This window comes from Ictalurus furcatus, chromosome 14 (assembly GCF_023375685.1).
Source record: "Ictalurus furcatus strain D&B chromosome 14, Billie_1.0, whole genome shotgun sequence".
Taxonomy (NCBI): domain Eukaryota; kingdom Metazoa; phylum Chordata; class Actinopteri; order Siluriformes; family Ictaluridae; genus Ictalurus; species Ictalurus furcatus.
In genome coordinates this window covers 21,516,350-21,540,567 of record NC_071268.1, presented here as the reverse complement: position 1 = coordinate 21,540,567, position 24,218 = coordinate 21,516,350, and the positions used below count along the sequence as shown (strand labels likewise).

The 24,218-nt window shown below is 39.6% G+C and overlaps 2 protein-coding genes across 5 annotated transcripts; both read right to left on the bottom strand.

Annotated features, from left to right (window-relative positions):
- Window positions 1-4,682: 4,682 nt before the first annotated feature.
- gxylt1a (glucoside xylosyltransferase 1a) lies at window positions 4,683-16,052 on the bottom strand. 3 transcript variants are annotated; one of them, XM_053641235.1, is made up of 8 exons: window positions 15,728-16,052; window positions 14,833-14,949; window positions 14,403-14,589; window positions 12,952-13,083; window positions 11,863-12,114; window positions 11,286-11,409; window positions 10,125-10,297; window positions 4,683-5,178 (listed from the first exon to the last, which is right to left on the bottom strand). In XM_053641235.1, the coding sequence occupies exons 1-8, from the start codon at window positions 15,865-15,867 to the stop codon at window positions 5,017-5,019; spliced, it is 1,287 nt and encodes a 428-aa protein (XP_053497210.1). In that variant the 5' UTR covers window positions 15,868-16,052; the 3' UTR covers window positions 4,683-5,016. The 3 variants fall into 3 exon arrangements, with proteins under 3 accessions (XP_053497210.1, XP_053497211.1, XP_053497212.1); XM_053641236.1 differs by having other exon boundaries at window positions 14,833-14,925; window positions 15,728-16,051; XM_053641237.1 differs by lacking the exon at window positions 14,833-14,949 and having other exon boundaries at window positions 15,728-16,038.
- A 47-nt stretch (window positions 16,053-16,099) lies between these two features.
- On the bottom strand, window positions 16,100-23,793 carry yaf2 (YY1 associated factor 2). 2 transcript variants are annotated; one of them, XM_053641238.1, is made up of 4 exons: window positions 22,902-23,793; window positions 22,516-22,641; window positions 18,982-19,134; window positions 16,104-18,611 (listed from the first exon to the last, which is right to left on the bottom strand). In XM_053641238.1, the coding sequence occupies exons 1-4, from the start codon at window positions 22,925-22,927 to the stop codon at window positions 18,356-18,358; spliced, it is 561 nt and encodes a 186-aa protein (XP_053497213.1). In that variant the 5' UTR covers window positions 22,928-23,793; the 3' UTR covers window positions 16,104-18,355. The 2 variants fall into 2 exon arrangements, with proteins under 2 accessions (XP_053497215.1, XP_053497213.1); XM_053641240.1 differs by lacking the exon at window positions 22,516-22,641 and having other exon boundaries at window positions 16,100-18,611; window positions 22,902-22,993.
- Between the last annotated feature and the right edge of the window lie 425 nt (window positions 23,794-24,218).

Genomic DNA, 24,218 nt, shown 5'->3' with positions numbered 1-24,218 from the left:
AACTCCACCAAACACCTTTGGGATGAACTGGAACACTGACTGCACCCCAGGCTTCCTCACTGAACATTAGTGACTGAAGTTACTAATGCTCGTGTGGCTGAAGGAAGAAAATCCACACAGCCACGCTCCAAACTCTAGTGGAAAGCCTTCCCAGAAGATTGAAGGTTATTATAACAGCAAAGCAGGACTAAATCTGGAATTGGATGTTCAATAAGAACCTATGGGTGTTATGCTCAGGTGTCCAAATACTTTTGGTCATAGTGTGTATGCCTGTTTTGTTTATGCATTTTGAATAGTATTTTCTCTGTTCATATAGCTGGTTGATAATGGCTACTTGTATCCATAACTGATCACCACTCCACAATTTTTGTCCAGTTTGAGGTAATGATAAACTAGTAACAAGACTATGAGCTTCCATAAAAATATACAGTGGTATGACTCACTTTTCTTTACCACTTTCTCTCCACAAGTCTAAGCACGTGCTTCAGTGGAAGGTATAATACTTCAGAAAAATCTGACCCTTTGTTCAAAGAATTAACATATTCTTGTCAAGATCACAAAATTCCTTACTTTTGAATAGTGACCTAGAAATACTACAGATTCTTGAATATTCTTTGACTGTACTCTTCATAACATTTGTTTACATTTTTCCAAAATTTTAATTCAAAACGTTCTGTTATTTACAGGTTGAAATGAAAAACAAATCTCAGACTTTCAGTGTCCTCACTATATGCGGTCCTGTTCAGTTCCTGCCGGGACCAGCATGATTCTTTTCAACCACCGTGTACAGGATATTCGACTTTATTTCAATCGGTACCGTTTTATGATTCTACAAAATACACCACGCGAAGGTAAATTATTCATTTTCAAACAGCCTCAATTATGTGAACTAAGAGGTTATGTGAACATTTAAATACCTGTTTAATTGACTTTGATTTGACACATGGGGAATCCTGCGTGTTCACGGTTTACCCATTCTGTAAGAATCAAAGTGTGGCACAGAAAGCACATTACAAAAACATCCTCAATCAGCCATTTTCTTCCTAAAGCAACTCATCTAGTACTCCATCTCCAGCTGGATTTTCAATGAACTGGGTCATTTATCTTCCATTGATTTATTCTACAGTCTGCCTCGAAGGGCCATTGCAATTGGCGTTACACACAAGTGTTAAGACGACTATCCTATGGGCAGTGTCACATAAAATGAAATCGAACGAGCCCTTAAACCAGAGCTCCAATAGATCACCCAACACGTCATTATTTCACATCGGAAGCGGATATTCTGAGGAAATCATCTTGCTAAGTGCTTTGACTTCAAGGTATTCTAATTATTCCAGTTTATCTGCCCTCTGCATTTGTATAATTACTTTAGGAAAGAGATGAAAATCCCCTCTTTGGCATGGACCCATTTCTGACCAGTAAAGCTGGGGGGGTATTTAGCGTTTATGCTTGCCCTTAGCAGCCCACTGCGTTTGAGAGAGGAGGAAGAAAGCTGATAATTAGAGAAAAGCTTATTGTAATTGAGACCTCCTGTGAAACTAAAAGCTGTGTTAAATGAATAAGGCTTTGGGTGGGAGATATTTTCACTCAAAAAGCAGGAGCAGAATGAATCCCTTCCTGCACGGAGAGTCGGCGGGGTGACACACCAGAGATGCAATACAACACTTCGGATGAACTTGGATCTACATTTGCTGTGCATTTTTCATCCAAATCTCCTACTATACAGTTAATATATGAAGTGAAGTGCAGCCTGATGGATGGTACGAAACGAGCGTGTCTAAGAACCTCATGTATTTTGTTCTAAATCACAGTTTGTCATGTGCAATGAACTTTCGGTGGAGAAGTTTTTTCCACCCACACTAATCACTTTAAAACCCAGAAGACTGGAAAAGAATTAGAAGTGCAACGTTTATTACAAAAAATATACTGCATCATTCAAACATTTACATTCAGCAAAAGGTACCACTATTAACATTAATAAACAATATTCATGATCACATTAAATGACTAAATCAAAGCATAGAAAATATTTTGTACATTCATAAAATTATTCTGTCTAATATTATGGGGATGTGTCGTACAGCAAAATGACACACAAATGACAGTTATTCATTCAGCAGGTATGTTGGATGTGGATGTTAACAAAATGTCCAAGTTCTGCTGTATGATCAGTACGTACTCTGGATCATCTCTCAATATTTAATGTAGAAGGGAGTATACAAAGCAAATGCTTAAGAGATGGTTTGGTTTTGATTATAACTAGTCTGTGACGTCCTTTACAGGCCCAGTAGTGAACCTAAAATGAAGTTTCGATTTCAGACTTAATCGGAGATATTTTTGTAGCTCCTTTAGTTCTGTAAACAATGCATTAACACAACCTGCAAATATCCCTTCCTTTTCTAACATATGTCTAGTGCTTGAAAATAACCTGGAACACATTTCAGGAACTTTCATCAACAAAGTACGTATTTAATTTTAAGAAATCATTTTATAAAGCTGCTGGGTGACCGCTTACCGAGTAATGTAAGGGCTTTTATTTATTATTCATTGTTATGAAGTGTAAACAATGCCACATGAGACTTTAAGTCCAAGGGAACATAGTGTTGAATAGTAAAAATATTTGAAGTGTAATGATTTGAAATGTTATATTAAACATTCAGCAAAGTGTGAATGAAAAACAAAACATTGTTAAAACCATCAGAATTCAATAATCAAACAGTCCATACAGGACTGAAACAGAGTTTTAGCTTCATTTTGCTGTGGCTTTTTCAAAATTTTAAATTTTTGTGCTTTTTTTTTTTTTTTTTGCAGAAAACTACTTGAATTGGCAAAATTGCAATTGCACAAAATTGTTTTGAGACCTTTTAGCTGTAGTCATGTTCAGCGCATGTGAACTGAAGCGGGCTTTGGCTGAATACGCATTGTGATGATGTCACATGATGCGTCTTGGCCCAAATCTACAGAAAATCTGCAGTAATTTTGAAAATTCAAATATTGAAAAAAATCTGAATATTGCGGAGTTTGCTTGATTTTGCGTTAATTTCTGCGATCGCAAAATCCTGGTTGGTCTGATCAAAGCTAAAAACCTGTAGGTCTAATATTCTGTTGAACACATCTGATCTAATGAACCCACTCTCATCAAAAGACCCAGCCTGATACTGTTTGCTTAAGCAGAATAGGTTTAAGAAAATAAAAATAAAATAAAATAAAATAAAAAACAAAAAAACCTTTGCCCTTTTATGATCACCCCTCAATTGTTTTAAGATTACAGTGAACTGCCTAGGTTCATAAACATTAAATTGATGAATTGATGATTTTTTCTCCCCTGTTCAGGAGAAAACATTAAACATTACATTATAGCGCCACCACCAGGCCAATGCTTTCTCTTTTGGAGTAGTGGTAGAATACTGACTGTACCTATCTGCCAAATTTGGTGTTTTTTCTTACAATCTCATTTAAAGCGAGAATTAAAATAAAAATCTTAACAAAAACAATAGGGCTTTTCGCACTTGGACCCCTAATAATCTCACTTGGGAGAACACCATTATATTTTTTTAAATACCTGTAGTGTGTATTTATGTATATAATTAAGCAATTTTGCAAGATTTGGCCAAGCCCTTGATGATATGTCATGTGTTAAAACATGAAATCATAACAAGGTGTTGTATAACACTGAAAACCTTCAAATAAAGTTGTGACACTTTATTAAAGTGAATACTTGGTTTCTAATTGACCTACATGGACAGTGGTAATCTAATTATTGAGCTTATTCTGAATAAGACAATATTGTGATTAAGGTGTTTACATGAGTTGCTTTTAGAATACTCCTTTCATGTTCCCGTTTTACATGTTATAGAACATAGATGGATTAACGTCACACGTCATTACGTCCCCACGTCACGCCGTCCAACGTCCCTCCAGAATTTCACGTATCAACATACAGTTCGCCTTCGTTATGGTACCGTACACAGTTTTGGGTGTTTTTATTTTTCATTTTTACGAACGTTCAAGTGCAGTTAATTAATTGGCATGCTATACATGCTAATAGACGACTGCTTGAAGCCGTGGGCCGCGTCCCAAACCGCATACTTACCGTCTATATAGTAGCCGAGATACATGCATTTCGCCTACTATAGGCCTATAGTAAGTAAGTACGCGGTTTCGGACGCAGCATGCTCTATTGTTTGCCGTAAAATGGTTGAGCACTGCTGTGTGTGTACATGTCCTGTCGCAAAATGCTGTGAAAACTCCCACACGATGTTAGTGTGATTAAGGTGTTTACATGTCTGTAATACACGTCGATAATGCGACTAAAACAGGAGTACTCCACATGTCTTAATTCAATTTGTGTTTACTTCGAGTATGACCTTAATCGGATTAAGGTAATTAAAAATTGCTGTTTACATGGTAGTTTCTTAATCAGAGTATCGTCGTAATATTAACAATTAATAACGGATTATTGTTGTCCATGTAAACGTACTGAGCAATTCCTTGTCTTCAAGGTTGTGATCTCATTTCTGTAAGTTAGTAGGCTTAACTGACATGTATGCCATCGTCCGTACCTTTTAAAGCCATTGACTAGTTTAAAACATTGTTGCTCATTTACATAAAGGCTCATTTTCCAATCCTAAAACCCAGCAATCTTACAATAACATAATAATAATAATAAAGCTGAACTCAAATCAGCAGACACAATTTATTTAACTATCCCTGGAAAGAAATAAGGCTTAATGTTTAGGTGATGAAATTTTACTCGGAATTCCATGTTTCCTAATATTACTCATAACAATATTCACAGCCTGCAGTACCAACACACTTAAACATCATTAGCTGATGATTAAAGACAAAAAGGAAACAGGACTGTAGTGAGGAGATATAAAAGTGATTTCAGTGCCTCATTTCAACCTCCAGTTCACTCATACAGGACCATCACCACGACCTGATTTGAACCACTGTTCACGTCTTCTTAGCAACAGTGTGGATGAAACAAACTCACTTGGGTTGAGCTGGATGAGATCATCTTGTATTGTGATTATCATTCTGAAGTTTTCTTATGCTCTCCTGTAATTTCTTAGTGAAAAGGTGACTGGATCTTCCACAGTATGTATGCATGGTAGTCTTTAGTTTTTCCTCTAAAGGTTTAAGTAGGAAACTGACTGCATCTTCTCCAAATGGGTACTGCAAAAAAGAAAAAAAAAAAACAATTTAAAAAAAAAAAAGAATAAAAAAAATAGTGCATAAAATGATTCTACACTATGACTACAAAGCACAGTGCAAAACCTGTTTTACCTGTCCCAATTACACCACAAAACTAGCATTTAGCCCCATTACCAGCTTATTATTCAGTTATTCCTCTTAAAGAACAGAATTCAGTACCTACTATGAATTATTCATTAACCATACGAATAATACAGTGGTGATTGAAAGTTTGTGAACTCTTTAGAACTTTCTATAACCCCAATTCTGAAAAAGGTGTGACAGTATGGAAAATGTAAAAAAAAAAACTAATAAAAAGAGAGTCATTTGAAAATTCAAATCACTTTGTACTATAATGAAAATCCATTATTAACACATTATTTGATGTTTTACTTTGTGAATGTGATTTATTTTTGAAAATATACACTCCTTGCAAATCTGAGGACTGAAACACACTCCACAAAAGTTGGGACAGTCGACTGTTTACTACTGTGTAACATCACCTTTTCTTTTGATAACACTTATTAAGCGTTTGGATGCTGAGTGAAGACAACATTTGGTTAAGTTTAGCAAGTAGAATTTTCTCCCCTTCATCCATTATGCATTTCTTCACCTGCACAACTGTACTGGGCCTTCATTGCTTCATAATGTGCCACACATTCTCAATGGGAGACAGGTCAGGACAGCAAGCAGGCCATGCTAGCACCCGCACTCTCTGCTTACGTGACCATGCGCTTGTAATCCGGGCAGAATGTGGTTTGGCGTTGTCCTGCTCTGGATCGCAGCATGTGTTCCTCCATAATGTGTATGTATCTTTCTTCATTAATGATGCCCTCACAGATGTGCAAGTTACCCATGCCATGAGCACTGACACACCCCCATACCATGACAGACGCTGGCTTTTGGACCTGATGCTGATAACAGCTTGGATGGTCCTTTTCCTCTTTGGCCCGGAGAACACGACGGCTGTTTTGTCCAAAAACTATTTGAAATGTTGACTCGTCGGACCACAAAACACAATTCCACTGTGTTACTGTCCATCTCAGATGAGACTGAGCCCAGAGAAGTGGGCGGTGCTTCTGGACAGTGTTGATGTATGATTTCTGCTTTGCATAGTAAAGCCTTAACTTGCATCTGTGGATGCAGCAGCGAATGGTGTTGAGTGACAAAGGTTTAGAAAAGTATTTTTGAGCCCATGTCAGGATCTCCATTACAGACTCATGACGGTTTTTAAGACAGTGACGTCCGAGGGATCGGAGATCACACGCATTCAGAAGTGGTTTTCGGCCTTGGCCTTTACGCACCGAGATTTGACCAGATTCCTTGAATCTTTTAATTATATTGTGCACTGTAGAAGGTGAAATGCCCCAAATCCTACCGATTAGTCTTTGGGGAATGTTGTTCTCACAGTGTTGGATTATTCAGAGACGCATCTGTTGGCAGATTGGCGAGCCTCGACCCATCCTTGCTCTTGAGGGATGAGGCCTTTTTTGGAGGCTCCTTATATACTATGATTGGACGATTGCCTCACCTGTTTCACATCACCTTCTTATTTCAACTTGTCATATCGCAATTAGTCCTAAATTGCCCCGTCACAACTTTTTTGGAACGTGTTGCATGCATCAATTTCAAAATAAACGTTTATCTTCAATAAAAGCATCAACATCCCAGAGTTGAAGCTGTTCTGTACTGAGGAACGGGCAAAAATTCCTCCAAGCCGATGTGCAGTACTGATCAACAGTTACCGGAAACGTTTAGTTGCAATTATTGTTGCACAAGGGAGTCGCACCAGATACTGAAAGCAAAGCTTCACATACTTTTGCCTCTCACAGATATGTAATATTGGATCATTTTCCTCAATAAAGAAATGACCAAGTATAATATTTTTGCCTCATTTGTTTATGGGTTCTTGTCTACTTTTCATAGGAAATTCTAAAAGGTTTAAAAACTTTTAAGCACCACTGTATGAAGTTATACAGGTACATCTCCAAAAAAAAATTATTTTGTGGAAAAGTTCATTTTGTTCCATAATTTAATTTAAAATGTGTAACTTTCTTATATTCTAGATTCATTATACAAAGTGAAATATTTCAAGCCTTTTTTTATATTAATCTTGATGATTACGGCTTACAGCTCATGGAAATCAAAAATCCAGTATCTCAAAATATTAGAATAAAGAATTTATAATACAGAAATATCGACCTTCTGAAAAGAATATTAATTTATCCACTCAATACTTGGTCTGGGCTCCTTTTGTACAAATTACTGCGTCAATGCACCGTGGCATGGAGACAATCAGCCTGTGGCACTCGTCCTCACTGCTGTAAGAGTGAGGACTATTAATCAGGTGCTGGTAGTGGAGACGTAGAAGGTGGGGCGTGGCTTGGCAAGGGTCTGCACTGTGAGGGAGGTGTTTGGGAACAAGCTAGACGAGTAGCGACGATCTGAGCTCCGTTACAGTATACAGTATATATACACACACAGTAAAACCCCCATATCGGCTGGTTCAGTTAGTGAAACCAAGGTCCAAGACAGTTAAATGGAAAATTCCAGAAATACAGGAAACATTCATAATTTAAATTGCACGCCGCTCTGAGTAACATGATGAAATCTCATGTGGTCCTGCCCGGGAATCATCCCTTTGTCTGTTAGTCATCCCTTGTCCATGTCCAGCATAGAAGAAGAATGAAGAAGAAGAAGGGGGAGTACAGTACAATAAATATTTTAACAATAGAGACCACATTCACGTAACTTTTATTATTATAATTGTCCTATTTTATTAGTAGTTATTGTTGTTAATGTCTTATTGTGTCTAATTTAAAAATTAAACTTTATCATAGGTATGTACAGATAGTAGATCAGTCCCAGCATTTTGAAAGACTTGTTTTCACATTTACAATACAATCCATGCAGTACACTGGGATCATCACTGGAGAACTAATTACAAGCAACCAATCATCAGTTGTATAAAACTACAGCGAAAAACCCGTCATGAAACAACAAAAAGACAAAAGGTAAAGCTGTTATTAAATTTTGTCTTCTAACAACATTGTTTCTTAAATAGATACTGTTTTGTTTTTTTTAATAGATTTTTTACAATGAGAAACCATTTACAATAGCACAGGGCTTTGTAGGTGTTTTCCGTCCAGATTCCTCCAGTTCGGGCCGTAAAAATAAGGCTTTATAACTCAAGGTCATACCCATTGCATTCCTCTCTATTTTCTATATATACACAACTCTTTAATCTTTTTTTTTCGTGAATAAGAAAGGGTGCTTTTATAATCTGCAGAGTAAATAAAACACAACAACCTTTTTTATGGGGCCTCATTTGCTTTGGTTTTGTATGAGAGCACTAAAACGTGCAATTTTTTTTATTATTATCAATGATAGGGCACACATCATACCTTGATGAAGCTGAGTTTACTGTCTCTTATTGATTTTTATCGGAAGGGTGGAGCTGTTGGATGCTGCTTTGCTTTCTCCTAGTCCCAAACAAAACACTGGCACTAAAGATTTTATGGTGCTTATGTGAGGTTTGGCACAGTAATGGTGGGGTCTTTTACTGCCAACTGAACTCCTGTCTCTGTGAGTGTGTCTACAGGGAGTACATGCTATCATGACATGCCTGAGGCCTTGTGCGCTCGGAGACAAGGAAGTAGAAAAGGGGAGCAGATTTGGTGGAAGCAAGTAACTGGACCAAAACAACTGTGACAGACAATAGGTTACAATATCATGGCTATTTTAAAGCTACTCCCAAACTTGACTGCAATATTCATTCTTTCTTTTGTTGTAGATGCTCTGCATGGCCAAACAGTGAATGTGGGTTTGACCTGCCATACACAAAGCAATTAGCTGAATCATGGGCTTCGACTAATGACAGACCTCATTTAGCTAATGGTCCAAAATGCTTCCTCCTCCGTCAAGGGCAAAGAGGTCTTACCTGGCCATAATGACGAGAGACACAGACACACACTCTTTCTCTCTCTCCTTCTGCTGACAAAATGAACAAAGAATTGACCGCTCAATACAAGAGAAAGGGAGAAACAAGTGACTATCCAAACCTCAAAACCCTGACAAATGAGGGAGGGATGTGCTGAGGAAGAGAAGGAATGGAGAAAGGAAGAAGGGAGCGTTGGCTTTAAAGATTAGCGCATTAGGAGCGATCGTTGCCCCTGATGAGGCCGACAGAGATTAAGTCCAGAACACGATGGCGCTGGCAGTCTACGTTAACAGAGCTATTGATTTCTAACCCTCAGCTACAGAGCAAACGCTCCCACTCATTCCGAAGCAAATCCTCTGAACCTGGGCATGTAACCACACAAATGTTCAAGTTTAGAAGTATCCAGAAATCACCACGCCACACAAATTCCAAACCATGCAGCTGAACTTAGTCCTGACAAGACCTCTCTTCATAGGGAATTACGAGAGTAAAGAGATGCTTTATTTCAGACAGCAATATGAATTTGTTCATGAATTTGTAAAAACCTTGTATAGTTTAAACGCACGGTTGAGTTGAAAGGGTTGGGGTGGAAACAGGAAGAAATGATAATGTCGAGTTGATGGGGCAGACCAACAAAAAGCCCACAGGGCTACAAGCACAGGTGTTCTATCTGAAAAATATTTGCAGGAGCAATTTCCGATCCCTTCATTTCTCAGCCCATACTGTGCTTCCGTTGTGAAGAACAAGACAGCGAGCCAGGCTGGTGCAAGCATTCGCCCGAAGGAACTTCAATATGGCGTTTCACAAATTAACCACATTTAATTAGATTTTATCCTGCTTTGATGAAAGCGTGCATGGTGGATAATGAAAAAGCATGATATGTCGCACCCATGTTATTAAACAGCACAACTATGTAAGAATCCACACGTTGGGTTTTTTTTCATAACACTGTAAGGTTTAACCAGATTTTTTTTAAGCAAGAGCTTACTTTCTGAATGGCTTCATAAACGGCTCGGAATGCAGGCTGTTTGTCATCATGGTAAACACCTCGATTGCCATGGAGAACGTAAACACCATGACGCTCAGCAGCAGCGCAGTTGCTGCCGTAGATGCAGTGGTCTGGCCGGTAGTTCCAATGGCACGGGAACACAAACAGGCTTTCTGTGGGGCATTTAATCAGTAGTCAAAAGACGTGCATGTTTATACATCTGTCCTACGGTGGCAGGTGCTATTAAAGCATTGCCTGCAGAAAGCTGCATTCATGTTTTTGCCACCTAGTAGTATATATACATCTGTTTACAATAATTTGGAAATCAATAATCTGCTTAAGACTGGCAGTTCGAAACTACTAGAGACAGATACAGTTTAGGTCATAAGTTTAAATACCCCTTGCAGAATCTGCAAAATTTTAAATAAGAGCGCTCATAAAAATTGCATGTTGTTTTTTAATTAGTGCTGCCCTGAATAAGCTATTTCACATAACAAATGTTTACATATAGTCTACAAGCAAAGTTAAATACCCTTGATTATTAATACTGTGTGTTGTTACCTGGATGATCAACGACTGTGTTTATGCGGTGTGATGAGTCCCTTGTTTGTCCTGAGCATTTAAACTGCCCACTGTTCTTCAGAAAAATCCTCCTGGTCCTGCACATTCTTTAGTTTTACAGCATCTTCTGCATATTTGACCCCTTTCCAACACTGGCTATGATTTTGAAATCCATCTTTTCACATTTAGGACGACTGAGGGACTCGTACATGACTATTACAAAAAGGTGCAAACATTCACTGATTCTCAGTAAGGCAACACGATACGTTAAGAGCCAGGGGGCTGTAAACGTTTTAAACAGCATAATCAGTGCAAATAGTTATTCTGTTTAAAGATCTTCTTTTTTCCCCCCATTTAGTACTGTCCTTCAGAAGATACACAAAATATTGACATGTTTCCCAGAAGACAAAAACTTTTATTTATTTATTTGAACATTCTGCAGACTCTGCAAGGCATATGTAAACTTATGACCTGTAATTAACATTATGTAAACTACACCTTTAAAGTACATAATTCAATAGCAGCAACTTGTGTCGAGTTCAAGGTTTAAGCTGTACTACATGGCTATACACAGAGGTCTAATGACATGTGACGATGTACCTGGATTGTAGTGGAATATGATGTTGAGGAGGTCTTGGTCCCCCCATGTAATGTTGAGCTTGTATTTCTGTAGTAGTGGCATAAGCAAGTCCGTCCATCTCAGGTGAACTGTTGTCATATCGTTCTGTCATATCAAACAATGCGGAAATAAAACTTCATCTGTGCGTTTTCTTACTCCAAAACTGTGACCTAATTACGTTGAGTAGTTTTCCTGATATTGATTAACATGTGGATGACTTGATGAGCATCACAAGCAAACAAAATAATAAAACAGCTTTTACTTTCTTTTCATCATTATTATATGGGCTTCTGGCTGAATTGACACTGATATGTCTACATGTGTGAAATGAATATTGCTTCTTCCTGTTTAAAGAAGGACAGCATGATGAAACACTTTCAACGGGGAGGAAATCTGAGAATATAACTAGCAGAATAACAGTGACCTCTGCTGGCCCAGCATTAAAATCCTTGTTCTCATCTTAGATGTGTCATAAAACACAAAACTGGCTTCTTTAATCTCGTTTACAAATGACCGAATACAACCACACACACAAAACATACAAACTCTCTTATCTACCTTGAAGCGTTTGGCTCTGATGCGCGTCATATTCATAAGCATGACTCCAGAGTTGACACCGGTCTCGCCATAATACGGGTGCCGTGCAAAACGGTTATACCAGGCGATTCTCGGCTCCTCGTGCTCAGGCGCCATGGCTGCCATGTGAGTGCTGTTAAACTGGGAGAGAAAGTTCCAGATCTGCTCTACTGGCTGCAGGAACAGGATGTCGGTGTCCACGTACAGCAGAGAATCCACCTCGGTTAGGATCAGCTAATAAACAAACAAACGAACAAAAAAACACCACCAGCAATGTTCAACTGCTGACCTCAGACCACTTTTTACCAATATTTGTTTTTTTTTAGGAATACAAGCCATTCAAATAAGCTGCTTAATCTGTCTGCTTAAAGGTACACTCGCTCGCAGCGACAAAGCAACCGGAGATCGTTCATTTTCAATGAGGGCTGGCGACATGAGTGACAGTGACCGTTGGCGACTAGATGTGGGCGTGTCCAGCGATAAGACAAAGATGAGAATAGTTTATGCAAATTTGGAGCGATTTGGTGCAGCGACTACCGATGAGAGTGAAGACAGTAGAGCGGATGTGATCTGCCATGCTGCCTGTGAGTCCGAATTGTTTCGTGGACTCGAGACAGTCCGGCGCTTGCGCTTTCGCCGCCAATGGATGGCCGCAACAGCAAAGAGCACACATTGCTTCTCCTTCATCTGGTAGGATATGATGTACAGAAAATTCACCGGTGTAGTGTATATATACAAACGCTCTGCCTCCAGAATGTTTCATTTTAGCGGCAAGAAAACTGGTTTGATGTCCAAAGAGGAATGCGAGTTGCACCACCCACTGATAAATGTTACTATGGCAACCAGTAGCAGGAACGCCTACTGGCGACTTCGTAGTACAGCGACTGGAGACTTGCAGCGATAAAATCGCTGTACGTGTGAACGGACCTTTATTCAGCAGACATGTGCCAAGGTGAACCTGATCTGTATGTGTTTGTTGTCCTCAAGCAGACTGATTGGAATGAACGAATGATGTCTGGGTCCACGCCCAGATCACCAAAATATACTCACAGGCAGGAAAAATATACTCACAGGCAGGAAAAGTCTCTGGGAAGCACAGGGTTTAAACAGTTTCTTCCATTCCTTGGCATTGTCACTGGGGAAGGTGATGGGGTAGGTAGTGTAGTTAAATTTAGAACGGAAGCTGCCTGGCCACGACTCCAACTGGCAGAGGACAGACACGGTGACAACACTGAATCATTAACACATCCTTGAACAAAGCAAATTAAGATTTTTTTTCCTCCCCTCTTTCGCCAATTTATATCTAGATCGTAAAAAGTCTTAAGGTCCAATGACAGTAAAAGATGTACACTACGGTGGCAGTCATGAACTTTTCAGAGACGCTTCAAAGAAAAACTTTTTGTAGTTGAAGACTAACCAGGGTTTATATTTCGGTACTTATGACTTCGAACATACTTGCACATATTTTTCTTTTTAATCCTCCTATTATGTTATGGATCAGTTTGACCCATTTGCACATTTCATGTCTGAAACACTGGTTAATATCTCTTTGAATTTTTTTGACTTTCCTCTTTGAAGATCATGAACTTATATGCAAATATTTCTTCTTATGGCTTGTCCGAGACATAAAGGTTTACTGTTTTAAGCTGTTTTTGTGTGTATTTAAACTGTGGAAGTCATTTTGACCCATAACATAATGGATGTAATGGATGTAAGTTTTGAGAAAGATAACAATGAACGAAATAACTGTGGATGAGTTTTGCTTTTCAAAACATTCTGTAATCAATAATTTGGGATAAATCATTATCAAAATAAGCACTATCCAGGGTGATTTAATTTGCCTGAATGACCACAAATACCGTAGCCCTGAACGAAATGTCATAGTTTGGATGTGCACGTCAGCATTTCACACTAGGTGTGACATTCAAAGATCTGGGAGTTTTATCTTAGGGAGTTTTTCCTTGCCACTGGTTTGCTCAATAGGGATAAATTCACACATTTAAAATCTGTATCCCGTGTTTATATGTTTCTTTAAAGCTGCTTTGAGACAATGTCCATTGTAAAAAGCACCATAGAAATGAAATTGAATTGAATTGAATTATACAGTCCAAGAGCGGCCTCTAGACGCGAAATTAAACCATCACTGACAAATTTTGTTGTGTTATTCGAAGTGTTTTTTGATTCATTTTGGATGTCAATAACTTTATTTGTAATTTGGAGTGTTACTCTGGTTCTGTTTGAATGTATATCTTTTACTTACTTTAATATTTATTAATAGTTAATAGACATTCAGATTTATTTTCATGGTAGAGTCAGCACTGTTTATGTTTGTAATAAAGTTCGGCAATGTTTACTTTGAGCGTTATGTTTTCATTCAGGATCAATTTTTAAAACCATCGGTTTATTAAGGCAGGTAGGTACCGCCAGACTTAGTTATCGTTATCGGTAAAATCCACTATCACTTGACCTCTAGTCTAAGAAACACAAAAGCACCTTGAGAGAAATGTAAGCACTGAACTCACAGCATCTCGGAAGCCAGCATGGAGTTCATCCTCAGCAAAGATGTGAAAGTGGAGAGTTCTGTGGCTAAAGAGAACCGCAGACTTCAGCATGGTGAGAGTCTCCTCCAGCCTGGGCCCACATGCCACCACTGCCAACCTGACCGGCTCAGCTCTGTCCATCTCGGACGATGTTTTATCCACAGCATACCTGCAGAGGAGCACAACACCGACGAGCTGGTGAGATTAATTAGATCTAATTAGAGATGGTGAGATAAAACACAGGCTGAAGAGAAGCTCAAGGGCCATGCCTTTCAGGTAAGATGCTTAGCACTGATGGGGAAGGACAAGAGAGAGAAACATGATGCCTGGATAAGAGTTCAAACAAACGTCAATCTAACTTTGATGGCTATAATCTGAACTCACAACCAATGTTCAAGTCAACCCATCCTACCTACGAGCCGACTCCATAAAGCAGTTCTTTCCACAAACATCACGGGGCAGTCTCCAATAGGGATTCCAGTGTGTGACAGACACTGACTTACACCTGACAGAACGAGAAAAATAGGCTCTACATCAGGCGTGACGTAGAGCACGTCAGAGTTTAGTGCTATACCTCACCGAACACATCCGATTCATCATCTAATCACCGAGAAGATGAACTTGGTGTGCACCACACACATTTCTCCAGAGCTTTCCTGGAGGACACTCGTTTCTTCTCACGAGTCCGTTAATGTGCAAAGCAAAGCCATTCATGGTGACAGATCTGCTCCAGATCTAACGGACAGCCCACACACTCACTCTCTTCGAAACACAAATGCAAATACAAGCTTGGCTTGGAAAGTATGGTGACATAACTATCTCAGTAATCATGGTGTTCACAACGTAGTCACGCTATAATGACTACAAATATTACTGAACAGCAATAATATACAGGATTTTGCTAATTTGCTTTAAAATGTACATTAATCTCTGTAAGTGTAATATTGTTGGCCAGACACCTTAATGCCTTGTCTTAATTTCATTTGCTGTGTTAAGTAGCTATCTGTGTGCACTTTTAAACCTCGCCCAAACTACATATACTGCTTAGCATCGTTAAAGTACATTATTTAGGTAATAATTACATGCAGCATACCAGCTAAACAACCGAAGAACTAGCTTAGCATGTTAGATACTAGGTAGGCTAGCTAGCTAACTATTACTAGACCAGTTCTGTAAAAATATATAAATAGATAGATACTCAGAACCAGCTTTTATTTCCGACACTTTCTACGACTGATATATGCTAACAGCAAGAGCAGATATATATTTAGCTAGGTTATAGTTTGTTGCTAGCTAGCTAGCGCTACCTGTGCTGGGGGTGAGGCGGGCTGAGGCCTCCTGCACCGGCGTCGGTCTCCAGAGAGGACGCGAGTTGCTCGAACACGTACAGCCCCGACACGAACACCGATATCACACACACGGACACAAGACGAAGGTGTCGACGCATTTTCTAGAAACCGTGAGACTGAAAGTCACGTCATGGTTGACGGGTCTGAAACGTGTAGCTGAGCACAGAGTGAAGGGCTCTGAACATCTCCAGCTCGGGTTTTCCTACTGGAGCTAGGCCTCCTTCATTACTGCAGCACAGCCACCGCTAGAGGATTAGCACAACTTCCACAAATAAAAAATACTACCACACACACACACACACACCATGCCTGGAATACTTTAGAATATTTTTGCTTTTTATTTGGAAACGCATTATAAACCTTAACCGAGAAGAACCACAGTACATATTTAATCACCTGATTCTTTATAAAAATCCTTTATGCGAAATGTATAAAGGATCCTCATATACTTAATCCTTTATGACAAACATGGCTTTTTCTTGAGGGGAAAAAAAAATAATAATAATCTAAAGCACTCAAATTGAAAATTCAAACTGCTTCTTTCCTTACAGACACAAGAAACATGGAAAATAGATCTACAGTTTGCTATCAAGCACTCTAAACAATATTATTATCTAAATTTAAAAAAAAAAAAATTGCTTTTAAGTTCATATTGCAAAAGTGTGAGTTTTGGGGGAACATGATTAAAATGGCCTGGGGGGGGAAAACAGTGCAGTGAATATAAAAAACAAAAGGGACACTCCAACCCTTTGCAGCACCATTCATTACATCCAGCATGAATGCTAGGATGCACACCTGGTTTATAGATCTGTTTATAACTGTAGTTTAAAAAGACACATGCTGATGACTGACACACAGAACACAATCGTGGAAAACCCCTTACCGCTTTAAGGTTTACAAGCTGATCAACAACAGTAACCCCTGTATAGGAGTTCTCGGTTTATATTAGGACCTTTTATATGACTGAACACAGACCACACATGTGCAGTGTAGTAAAGTGAGAAGCGGTATAACACAATTTATATATATATATAAAATAAAAAAAAATTAAAAAAAAAAAAAAAAACTCTGACTGTAATATTCGATAAAGTAACTAGCGAAGAACTTTCTCAAAACATGGAAACAACTCCAGGTACTGTGTTCGATCATTTCTAACCACAGGCCATTATTTTAAAACTAGGGATGCATCAATACCATTTATTTTTTTCCTCCCCCGGATAATATACGTATTTTTGGTACCCGTGGTGATACCGATATCTAAATCAAAATGAGTAACCTACTTGGTATTAATCAATCAGAGACATCATGGATTGTTAGTTCTGTTCATATTAGTTGCTGCCGGAAATTAACTTATTGTGCCGAGTTTTATGTTTAAGTATCTTAAGTATAGAGGGGGCCCAACCTGAGCACGCAGACTGGTATCAGCCAGAGTGAGCGTTAAAAATAAAGGCACGTTGCCCTGAGTTGTGCCTTGACTCGCGAGCAAAGTGTAAAACCTGTCGAGCGAGGGGAAAGAAAGTGTTCATGTCTCAGTGCTCGCAGAACTGAAGTGCTCTCATGTGTATCAGTTCCTCTGCATGCTCGCTTCACTGCTCCAGGCGTGCGAGTATCTTTGTGTGCGTGTAATCCATTGTTCCTGGTGGTTATTATTAATGACCACGCTGGCTGATACTGCTCTGTGCGCAAAAGTCAGCTACGCTTGCACCCTGCTTAAATGACGCAACGTTTTATCAGGTTACTGAAGGAAGATGCTGGTTTGATATTTTTGCACACCACCACCATTTGTGTTGAGCATCAATCATAAAATAAGTCCAGATAACATTCTTTTCGTATTGTCTGTTCATTAGCATGGCAAGGTACGCTAGGCTTCCATCATATAGTATCACATGGTACTGAATGCTGATATTGGAGCATTTTTTAATGGCATCTGAGTAAATAAGCATGGTATCGAATCGTTGCGCAATACCAGCATCAGTGTTGATGCATCCCTACTTAAATCTCTTCACATTTATGTACTGTAAACTTACCAAATACTCATACCAAAATATTCCTCATTAAAGAATGAACAATACCAACAATTTTGAACATCACAATATTATGCCCATATACTCTATTTGTGGATCTCAAGCTCAGTCCCCATGTTTGTGTTTTCCTGGATCTAAGACCACCGACCCTCAATCTCATCAAGTTCCTTTCTTTTTTTTTTTTTTTTTTTTTTTAAATAGCAGTCAGGTGAGATAGAACTTGGAAAGTACCACTTGGTACGTTCTGTTCTTCCAGAACACACATTGGTAACTGTCTTTGAGCCAGCAAGTTGTTCCATGAGTTTAGAAAGGAGGAGCTGTTAATAAGAACAAACAGTCCCTAAAAACAATATATTCCTAAATCACACTGATGGATGCTTTACATGGGCAGTATTATAACTTCTTGCTACTCAATTGAGACCTTCCTATGATCTTAGTGCAGTGACTGTTTGTGGGGGGGGGGGGGGGGGCCTCCAAGCCCCATCCAATCCAGTCAAAAAAGGAGTGGGGATATGTGCGGGAAAATCTTTGACCTTCAGTAAAACAATGGGCTTATCAGAGGCTAGTGTGCTTCTCCGTTGACTGATGAGCCTTCACCCCGAGGAGATGACGACCTGGAGACTGCTCTCTCGGTGTTATCCGAGCTGGATCCACTTTGGCTACGCAGGTCTGCTGACGTGGCTGTGGAGGAGGATGAGCTTGTGGAGGAGGATAAGGGCTTTGCTTTCTCCTTAAAGTCTGTGATGATGACTGTCAGGTCTCCCACTGTGACTTCCAAGTGCTGTGCACTGCTTCGGTCAACATTTTTTAACCTTGGCCTGTTGACAGCAAAAAAAAAATATATATATTGTTTATAAATTAATCAAACAGGGGATGGAAAGCAATCCAAAATTCTAAACCAGTCAAGTTTTGCAATCGTGCAGGATATTTTAATAAGATGGAAAACTTGAAGCCATTTTCCATTACAATTAATTAAAATCAAAGTACTCCTGAAAATTCCTGTAAACTGACTGCTGGAAAAAGGAATGAAGTTGTGCGATCGAACCTAGTACGATTTAACATTTTGCCATTCATATTAAATACAAGATTAAACATTTTCTATATCATTCTCTGAACAAAACAATCGTATACTGATTCCATGCTATATTTCAAACACTGCAGGGCCTGGGCCCAATCGTAATCCCCTACCTCATCTTTTTGTGGCTGTTCTTTTTCATTGCTGGCTCCCTGTCGTTTTTGTCCTTCTCTGTCTTTTCCTTCTTCTCTTTTTTCGGTTGTGTGGGTGAAGCAAACTGCGGAGGTACTTGCTGAGCCACAAGCTGTGAAACGGCACGAGGTTTCCTGGAAGAGGGTGTTGGATGAATAATGATGATGACATCATGGAGAGTGTAAAGTCAGGACTAATGGGGTCATTAGTGGTCAGCACTAAGCAAGGGGTTGTATTCCAAATCCCGAAACCTCAAATGCTGGGATCTTACTAAGCTGATCTCTGCTACCGGCAATACAAAAGGCCAAGGACCAAAAAGTAACTATTAACTGGCTGATTTGGGAAAACTTCTTTTAAAATGGGTGTGTGTCCTACTTTTAAAGGAGTTCACAAAGCATTTTAGTGCTAGAAACGGATCTTAAAGCTACAACAACTGAAGATACTACAGAGCACTTTATGAAATGGCTGATGCTGGCAACACGTGAGTCGAGTTATCATGGTTCAAAACATTTTAAGTATTCCATGGCAATAGGCTTTTAAAACGGTGCCCTTTCGGTGGCCAGTGGACTACAACCATTGTGACGTTATGAGGGCGGATGCAGTGAGAAGCTACGCAGTAGAGTTTTTACAACTCGCTGCTACTTAGCCAAAGTAAAATGCAGTTATACAGTGTAGATGTGCTGAGACTAATGTGATTAAATGCTCAGTAAAAGCTCTTTTCAGACCATACACTGCCTTAATTCAATCAGTTTCTTTTAGGTGTTCACTAACTACAAAGACATGGTTACTGTAGACTTGCTTTACTTTATATCTAATTACATAGTGTAATTTAAATATAATGTAAATGCTCTTGTACTGTAATTCATTCAAAACATGCCAAGCATTTTTAAGGTGGCAGTAAAGCAAGCATGTATACTTTACAGGTAGTAGGCATTTGTTTTCACATATAAAATGATCATTTATCATAAAATTCAATGATACCTACAGTCATCCAAACTAATTGAATAAACCACCCAAACACTTTGTGAGGAAAGTTAGTGCAGTTATAAGCTGCCACTTAGAGATCAGAGTGGTAAGAGAAGATTTTTGGGAATATGGCACCATATCTGAAACCTACATTCTAATGCACTATTCAGATCATGGTTTATTTGTTGTTTTTTTTCTCCACTATACAAGTAATATTGCATAATGATCCTAAGTCACTTCTATGCCATAAAACCAGCATTCAAGTGCATGTTATTCAAAAGATAAAGCTAACGAGAGAAAATCTGCATGGATTAAGTCGGTACCTAGGTGACAGATACGGTTGAACAATGACTATGTTTACATGTACATCAATATTACGATAATCTGTGAAAACACCACAATACAATTTCTCAATTCAGATTAAGACAATATTCTGATTCCCACCGATGGAATATGCCGGTTTTCATTGGAAATTTGTTCCATGTAAACACCTTATTCAGTAAATCCACTGAAAGGAGATATATGCACGTGCTCAGACCACAAGGAATTGTGGGTGCTCACAGATGCTTATCTGTAGGCTAGGTATTTAAGAATGGAAACTCAGGCATACTGTACTTACAACAACCATGTCTACAGGAATAATCAGATGCCCGTACGCATATAAGCATCGTATATGGCTACAACCCGAATGTAGACCTTAAACGGAATTTGATGCACATGTAAACTTAGTCAATGTAACATTTAGACATAGTAAAAGTTAAAGTAAAGTTTTAAACAATTTTCATAGGACAGGCATCAAACACAATCTGTCAGTGAAGCCTTCAACCAGACTGTTTTGTATTTTGTATTCAGCGTCTACAGTTACGTTAAGCCAATGATCATAAACACATTAAAGACAGATATGGGTCACTTGCGGTTATGAATGTTATCAGTCAAGATATATCTAATCTGAGCAAAAAAAAAATTATGGAAAGTGCAAAAAAGCTTGTAATCTGAAAGTAGCCTAGTGACAAATTGTTGTGGCTTGGTGTGGTATTTCTATTATCATTATTATTCATTCATATTACTTATACAGCTTCCTCCTATACATCCAGTCCTGACAAGGTTTTTTTTGACATCTAATGCTAATATTCCTTCCTTCACTCTTTCCTCTTCTGTAACTGCTTTATCCTGATGAACCCAGAGCAGTGTTGCCAACTTAGAGACTGTGTTGCTACATTTGGTGACTTTATTGACCTATTTAGCAACTTTCATTTTATATATATAAAGAGTCTAGTGACAAATTTTTGAACATGTTAGTGACTGTTCTGCACTCGATATGGCTCTCCAGCTCACAGGTTCAATCCACTCACCACCAGTATGTAAAGACTGAGTTGACTAGGAGTTGCGCTTGTCGACTAATCACTGATCACCATGGTCCACAATGACCAATCACCACTATTTCCCAACAACCAATCCTTGATTACCATTGTTTGTCCCACCCTCACACTTCATTTAATCATTGGTGATATTTACAAGTAATAAAAGCAAATTATTCCATCTGTACCCACGTTTTCTTCGTGACTACTCGGCTTTCGCGACTACTCACTACTTAATTTTTTTTGTCTCGACAGAAAGCGTAATCGTTTGTAAACGCATAACAGTTCAGTTTGTGGTGCCATGACCAAAGATGACTTCTTTCTATAAGGAATACATTATATTTATCCAGCTATTCCATCCATCCATCCATCAGTTTTCCATACCGCTTATCCTACACAGAGTGGCACGGGAGCCTGGAGCCTATCTCAGGGAACTCAGGGCACAATGCCTGCACGGGGTATCAACCTATCGCAGGGCACAATCGCACACACACTGACACACTACGGACTATCAGACCACAACGCATGGACTAGGGGACGAACCCGGAGTACCTGCAGGAAACCACCGAAGCACAGAGAGAACATGCAAACTCCGTGCACGCAGCGTGAAGACGAGATTCAAACCCCTAACCTAAATAAAATTATCCTCTAACACTTTCTATTCAGATAAAACTTTATTCTATCCTAATCGCATTATCAGATGTGAAAATTTGATAGGCCAACCATCAGGACGAATAAGTCGGTATGCAAATTAGTCGGCGTGACGTCAGCCACCCGGAGCCTTTTTTTTTTTCTTGCTGCGCGTGCTCTAGCCTCTTTCCTCTGAAAAGAGTTGGTAACGCTGAAGTTCCAGGAATTCTGGGCGCGCGAGCTGGGAACGCCATACATCTTGGATGGGGCGCAAGTCTTATCACAAGGCACAGCGCGCGTGCGTGCGTACACACAACTAGGGTCAGTTTAAAAGTATCCGGTGCAGCTACCGGAATGTTTTTGGGGGAAAACCGGGAGGAAACGCACGAGGACTCGAGGACAACCGGTTAGGCGACGACGCTACTCGCTGCACCGCCGTTTAACCTAATAGTATTCACTATAGTAATATATAAAGACTTTTGCGCACTCGAGATCGCTTTATAATGATATAAATCTATATAAAACGGAGTCGTGATGCGAGCTGGACGGTGGGGCTCTTACCGTGTGGATGTGCCCTTCCTAACGTCGCACATCATGCACTTGAACGCCTCGGCGGTGTTCCTGAAAGTGCAGACGCTACAGTCCCAGCAGCCTTCGTCTGACGGCGGCTTGCAGTGCCTCTTTGGCCTTCAAACAAAACACAAAGACACAAGGGAATACGGTTTTCACAGATTCACACACAACAGAGACATGTGTCAGGCCAGTACCCGCCACAGCTGCGCAACCCGCGGAGCAACATCGCCTGTTTATGCCGCTAATGGTTGTTGAAACAAAACAAGCTATCCGCCATGTACGATTATGTGTGAGCGCCCCGCGTCTAACGCTGAGTTACAAACAAGCTACAGGGCCCTCGTTTTCACAGCGCTGCTCACGGGCTGCTCGTTTACCTGGTCGGACTCTTCTTATCGCCCATTTTAAAAGGATGTAGCAATAATTAAAGTGTACAGAAATCCGACCCTGATACTCCCGCGGCACAACCGCTCTCCAGCTGTCGCGAAAACTCCAGGCGGAAGTCGGTCACGTGGTGCGAGCACGAGCCAATCACGAGGCAGGCTGCGGTTAGTTAGGGAAAGAGTGGCGAGTGAAATAATGGAAACTGTAGAAATATGTGAGATCCACAATCCTGCTGTCATATATAAGTGCTCAGTATATGATATTAATTGTGTATAGTTGATGATGTGTTTAAAAGTGTGCAAAGTTGTTTGGAGCAGAAAATGTTTGTGTTTAAAATGCTAACGTTGAATGTTTCCAGGTGATTGCTGATTCTATCTATCTATCTATCTATCTACATTTAAATGTATTTAAGCAAAGTAGCCTTCAAGTAATTAAATATGCATATGTCCATCCATCCATCCATCTTCTATACTGCTTATCCTTTCCCAGGGTCGCGGGGAAACCTGGAGCCTATCCCAGGGAGCATGGGGCACAAGGCGGGATACACCCTGGACAGGGTGCCAGTCCATTGTAGGGTACACACTCACATACACAGTCACACACCCATTCATACACTACGGACACTTTGGACATGCCAATCTGCCTACCATGCATGTCTTTGGACTGGGGGAGGAAACCGGAGTACCCGGAGGAAACCCCCGCAGCATGGGGAGAACATGCAAACTCCGCACACACAGCGCAGTGGGGGAATCGGACCCCCAACCCTGGCGGTGCGAGGCGAACGAAATATGCATATGTTTGCATACTAATTAAAACAGCAATTAAATACATTCTTTCAGTGTTTCTAGAATTAAAATACTTATTTCACCGTGAATAAGTTGGAAATGCCATTCCTTAATCATTTTTAACTTTTTTTTTTTCTCACTGTAAAATATGATCATTTAATCCAACTCCAACAGTAAACATTTTTAGAGAGTGCAGAGTCAGGGCGCAGGGCCAGACCTGATGCAGCACCCCTGGAGCAGAGAGGGTTAAGGGCCTTGCTCAAGGGCAGCATGGCAGTGCCAGGGCTCAAACCTCCAACCTTCCGATTAGTAACCAGTGCCTTAACCGCTAAGCCACCTTAAAAAAAAAAAAAAAAAAAGCCCCAGTTTAGATAATAGGCATTTCTCCTGTCCTATAGATGGCGACAGTGTGCACGTGAAGAAAAAAATGACTTTACACAAAATGTACTGCTTTTTTTTTTTTTTTTTTTTTTTTTTTTTTTAAAAACCTCAAACTATTAGTGTTTTACTTGCCAATGATAAGTC